Source organism: Lampris incognitus, chromosome 9, assembly GCF_029633865.1.
Source record: "Lampris incognitus isolate fLamInc1 chromosome 9, fLamInc1.hap2, whole genome shotgun sequence".
NCBI classification, from domain to species: Eukaryota; Metazoa; Chordata; class Actinopteri; order Lampriformes; family Lampridae; genus Lampris; species Lampris incognitus.
Window position 1 is genome coordinate 9,469,964 of NC_079219.1, and position 6,126 is coordinate 9,476,089.

Below are 6,126 nucleotides of genomic sequence, written 5' to 3' on the forward strand. Positions count from 1 at the left end.
CACACATACGCACATACACACACACACAAATACTCTCTATCAGTGAGAAAGAGACAGCAAGTATGAGAGATTATGAGAGGCTGTCTGTGTTTGAAGCATCGAGCAACAACAATATCAATGGTACAGGAGATTAATATAGCATATGCCTGTGTGCAACTGCTGACTGTCTTAAACGTGTCCTCGCTGAATGCCATACTTAATTTCCAGCTCCTCCGTCACACCTCCCAGGTTTATCTCCTTGAGTGTGTCCAGCAATTCCTGCAGCAAGGGCTGGTGCAGCACCCCACCCCGTACTGGGCCTCCATTTGCTCTTCCTCCTCCTCCTCCTCCTCCTCCCCCTGACCGTGACCCTCTCTCGGCCCACAACCTCAGCATCTGATAGTGAGCCTCCCTGCAGGCCCGGTGGTCAGACTCTGCCCGCTCAATCTCAATATCTGTGACACCCAGAGACCGTATCAGCTGCTTCATCTGAGGCACGGGCACCAGATCTAGGACTGTGTAGATCAGGTCAGGGACTGTTTGGAAGGAGAGGGGGCAAAAAAATGAGTTTAGTTGGGGGAAAGGAGGTGGGCGTGTTGAGGGAAGAGGATGAACAGGAGGTTAAGCACAGGGGAACAATGTATGGTTTATTGTGCACATATCATTTGCACAGGTGCATGCATTGGCACACACACAACAGTGGCAGACTCATATTCAAACACACACACACACACACACACACACACACACACACACACAAGCATGCAAAGCTACATACATGCATATATACACTCACTCTTTATCTCCAGCGGGATGCAGTCGGGTAGGTTGGTTGGCTCTGATTCACACACCGGGCTTTTGGGAACACACTTGTCGTAGTCATCAACGGTGGGACTCTCAGTAAGGATCAAGGTCTACAGCCACAAAACAGGGTTAATACATTAATATAGTGTGATGATTGTTGAGGTTGATCCAATACAGAGATATATCGCCGAGATCTGTTTCTCATATGTACCTCAGTTGATTCTGGGGAGGTTTTAGGCTGGATTGAGGAGTCGTTCATTCTCCTGTTGATACACAGCATTGAGACTTTGTAGGTGAAGAAGACCATCAGGACCAACAGGAATAGCACGCCGCCGACCAATATTTTAACAGTAGGATCCTCACTCTTAGCAGCTGAATGAGGAAAGAGGAATAAAGAGGGGACATGAAGTAAAGATAAATCCAATATAGAAATATTAATATTTTTGTGATCAAAGATGATACAATTCGCAACAGCCCTCCTGATGTGGTAGTTTGTATTTATGCAAACCCCAACTAGTGACAACCGGTTATTGAGGATCTGATTTAAATTGCGTCAGAAATCCAAGAAGGAAAAAACATCCATCCATCCATTATCCAAGCCGCTTATCCCAATTGGGGTCGCGGGAAGCTGGAGCCTATCCCAGCAGTCATTGGGCGGCAGGCGGGTAGACACCCTGGACAGGCCGCCAGGCCATCAAAGGGCCAACACACACACACACACTCATTCCTAGGGACAATTTAGTATGGCCGATTCACCTGACCTGCATGTCTTTGGGCTGTGGAAGGAAACCGGAACACCCAGAGGAAACCCACACAGACACGGGGAGAACATGCAAACTCCACACAGAGGATGACCCGGGATGCCCCCCCCCCCCCCAAGGTTGGACAACCCCGGGGTTCGAGCCCAGGACCTTCTTGCTGTGAGGCGACCGTGCTAACCACTGCGCCACCATGCCGGCAGAAAGAACATTTGTTTGAGAACATCTGCGATACACTGGGGACATCTGAGAGGCACTAAGATTTGGGCATTAATTTTCTCAGCTCTTTCAATTATGGTCTGCCAATTCCACACTGTAAAATGCAGTGCTATTTCTCTATGCTTGTTGGTATCTACTGTAAGTCTTGACGCTTCCCATGCATTCATATTGACAAAGTCACTGCTGAATAGCTTTCCAAATTTTTTTTTTTTACTTGGGTGAGTATCTTGGATGTTGTTTCATGTTTCATTCTTGGCATTCTTTTCATTTGACCTGTGCTTTGGCCCAATCAGATATTATGGGGAAAGAATCATGTGCGGACAGAAAAATGGACAGGAACACAGACTGAAAAGCCAGCTCAAGTCTCTTGCCAGTCTCTCTCGCTCTCTCTCGTTGATGCAAACTGAGAGAAGTGTCTGATTCAAGTTTCATAAACTCACGGTTTTTAACGTCATGAACTGTTGGGCAGTTACTGCAGTCAGATGTGCAACTGTGGAAAAGATACAGGAAATTTCACAATTATTGAGGAGGAAGTAGCACACTTGACAGAGGATATGATGGACTCAGAGGTGGTGGTGTCACGACCATGAACACCGAGGATTAGGAGCAACCCCTTAAACGGTCACACATTGTCACTTGAAGTGTTTATTATTGAACTCTACAGTAACTGCCATTGAAATGGCTACAAATTGAAAGACGGACAGTTTTTCAGTCCTGCTACATTCTTGTTTTTATGGTCTTAATAAAGCACGGTGAGTCAGATGTGAGCTGTGTGCAGTACAGTAAGTGCTTGATGACGCAGAGGTCAAAGACACCTTGATAATAATCTATTACACAAACAGGGCTTGGGTACACTTGAGACTTCTGGCGGCCCCATCTGTAATATTGTATATCCTACAAGCTTCTTTTAGCACTTTATGGAACAACTGAATAACATCGGAAACGTGCAGCAACTTGTAGACGGTTTCAATTCAGCTTCTTAACTTCCTCATTAATGTATTTAAACAAATTTGCGTCAAACATTAGTTCCAAAACAAAGGTTAAGAAAAGAGCTTATGTACTCACTTCTTGCATGGTAGACACTTGTTTTTGACTTCGAAGTAGTCTTTCTCACATACACACACAGTGTCGTGCTCAGGTGTACCTACGACAAGCAACAACCATCAAACCAGAAAAGACACACATTACAGTAAAAGCCTGACCAGAGTACACTAGTAAAACACATCATCATACAGCCGACTGATTTATCATAACAAGAAAAAGGCGACACTGTAGACTCTGCCTGAACATCAGAATTACTAACAAAAGCTGACCAGACTCAAAGAGGGATGGTAAATTAGAAATTGAAACATTATCAATCACACTGCGACTTCCTGTGACTCACACAAACACTCACATTTCTGAGTTTGTGTCTTCCCGGGCCCACATGTTGAACATTTGAGACACTGGTATGTTTCTGAGTCTATGCTCATTTTGTAGAGACCCTCTTTGCAGCGGCAGATGGTGTTATGGGAGCCGCTACACTCTGATACCACCTCCTCAAATTCTAATGGTGGAGGGGTGGTAGGGGGAGAGAAAGAAAAGAGAGAAGAAAAAAAAAACGCTTAACCTAATAACCAAATTTGCTAAATGGATGTCAGCAGGTCATCATGATGAAAGCAACGTGGGGGTGGGTTGGGGAATAATAAGCCTTTACTTTTGCATCGTTTACAACGTCTACAGTTGGGGGCGTAGTTCAACTGATCTCTGTACTCCCCCTGAGGGCAGCGCAGACATTTGGTCCTCAGACCGATGGCAGTACAGTCGGCCCCCCACTTGAAGCCTGCAAAACATCATTCATAGGGACACCAACAAAGTTAGTCCTCCTAATCTGGCATATGAACAGCAAAACAAACCGTTTCAATACAATACGCTGATGTTTAAATGCCACTGTGTGCTATTACTGACATTGTGAAGTAGCTAAACAGTACCTGCAGGACACATGTTACAGCATATTCCATTGGCCGTGCTGTAGTCCCCATGGGGGCACTCCACCCTCACTAAAGATGCTGGTGATGGTAAACCAAAGGCGTGGACGGACATGCACTGCAACACAGGATGTGCACGTGTACAGTGTAAATCATTCAGTAATCTACTTCTCTCGATGTCAACGTCGCTTAAAACCAGTATTACCGGAAGCGAGACCACTGTCAATATCAGTGTAACTTTACACAACATTACACAATACTGAAGTTTTCAGTGTAACCCAACCTCCGAGGATGCACAAGCCGGTGCGTTCCTCGTCATGTGTGCTCCTACGAAGGTCTGACGGAGCGAAAGCCTAAACAGAGCGACTACGGCGTAGAACTAAGTGGGCCAGAAATCTTAGCAGTCTGGACTCGCTGACGCTTCCAGCACCTTAGCAAAGATGTAGCCGGGCAGAGCGGTAGTCATCCTGCACTGCTACTCACCAGCAGCAAAACGCTAACGTAGGCTTTCTTCTTCCACTTTCCTCCGAGGTTAATCCCCTCCATTCTCTTCTAGCTTTCGCTCACTCCATCTGAGGCTACCTGTGAATCAAACCAGTGAGTGTGTTACGCCGAGTCATTCGGGGGGAGGGGAGGGGGGGAGGGTTTTCTTCATGAGAAGTATTCTCCAACACAGGTACTGAAAACTCAAAACATCATCATCATCATCATCATCATCATATGCCGCAATTAAATTCCAGGCCAGAGAGCTTTGCTTCTTTAGAGGGGCTCAGCTGTCATTTTAGAGGGGGGTGGGTGGGGGGTGGGTCAGCCTGAGTCCCGCTGCAATTAAGAAGTCGCGGCACGGTCACGTGATTTACGAAAACCTACCCCGCCAGAGGGGAACCGAGGAGGCAGGCCGTGCGACTCCTTACCCCTAAAAAAAAAGAAAAAGTCATTACTGAGTCCCGACTATTTAATTAAGTGGCTTTACCAACGGCAACGCCATCAATGGGAATGCCCGCTGATCGACAGCGTTACGTGAAACTGATACGTATTTTGATAACGATCCCGGATATTGAGGCACCTTGTAAAGTAAAGGTGATATATATATACATATATATATATGTATATACATTCTTCTTCAAAATGTAGTACTGTAAAGTTAACCAACTGAACGCTGACGAAAAGTGTCACATTTAAAAGGAAACGGCGAGCCGAAAAACGCGGCTAATCTAGATCGGATCAAAAAGAAGTCCCCCCCCCACCCACCCCACCAGTTTCGGTTTTCAACACAACACCCACTCTCCCGGCCTCGCTATGAGTCCGCGCCGCCACAGAAAAGCACAAACCAGCTTCGCCGTCACCTTACCTCGATCTTATCTCGTCTGTGCGGTTCGTGTTCGGGGTCCGGACGGTCGTTCAAAAAGCGGGTCTGTGCCGCCGCCGCCGCCTCCTCCTCGGGTTCGGCGCGTCGCCGCGGGGTTGCGCGAGGTCTGCGTTGCGCTGAGTGGCGGGCGACGCGTGCGGCGGAAGGGGGTTTGGCTTAACAGCGCCCCCACGAGGAAACGCGCGAGCCAGCAGCTCGCGGCGCGGCGGCGGCGGAGCAGGTTGAGGCGTTCGCGCTCACGCCGGCCTCGCGGACCCTCCGGGACCCGAAAGTAAAGTTCTGAGCTTCAGAATAAGAGCCACGTTTCAGCCACATTCTTTTGGAACAACTGTTGTGAATGATGTCGAACCCTAACCACAAAGATTTTTTTTAACAAACAAAGTCGGAGAGATTTCATTTAAATTGCTACACAAATTCTACCCTGCAAAACAATATTTATCAGAGTTTAAAAACGAGACAGATGTTGCATGTTCTTCTTGCCCAACGCCTCCTGAAACACGTGTCCACTTATTCTGGTCATGTCAGTTCACTTATCCATTCCGGAGACACTTCCACGAGTCTATCGCTGATTTTGTCTGTTCTGATTTTCACCTTCGCTATAAGAACGTTACTTTTGGGTTTCCTAATTTTAATCACAAAGATGGCGATGCATTCTTTTTTTTATAAATATGCTTTTATTTTTAGCCAAGTTTCATATACATAAATGTAAATTCTCCAACAGCAAGCCTCGACTCTTTGCACTTAAAAAAGAAGCTGAACAACATATAAGGACCATCTCTACTGCAAACAACACGAAGGCTTTAAAAACTATTGTAACGGGGGCAGTCCTATGCTGTTCTATGCTGGTCAGCCTGCTGCATGCCCGTCACTCTCATCAGTAGCACATTAATTTTAACCTGGTTACACTATCAACGTTTGCAAATCTCCGAATCTGTTTACATAAAATATGATCTCACCTTTATTTACTTATTTTTTCTGTTATTTATTTTTTTACAATTTACTTTCTCTTTTGTGTCTTTATTGTTTTTTA

The 6,126-nt window shown here is 46.1% G+C and overlaps 1 protein-coding gene across 1 annotated transcript; it reads right to left on the reverse strand.

The window, feature by feature from the left end:
* On the reverse strand, nt 1-5,239 carry tnfrsf1a (tumor necrosis factor receptor superfamily, member 1a). Its single transcript, XM_056287088.1, has 10 exons — nt 5,079-5,239; nt 4,211-4,309; nt 3,731-3,845; nt 3,457-3,582; nt 3,157-3,306; nt 2,826-2,904; nt 2,201-2,250; nt 995-1,155; nt 776-893; nt 1-515 (listed from the first exon to the last, which is right to left on the reverse strand). The coding sequence occupies exons 2-10, from the start codon at nt 4,271-4,273 to the stop codon at nt 169-171; spliced, it is 1,209 nt and encodes a 402-aa protein (XP_056143063.1). The 5' UTR covers nt 4,274-4,309; nt 5,079-5,239; the 3' UTR covers nt 1-168.
* Between the last annotated feature and the right edge of the window lie 887 nt (nt 5,240-6,126).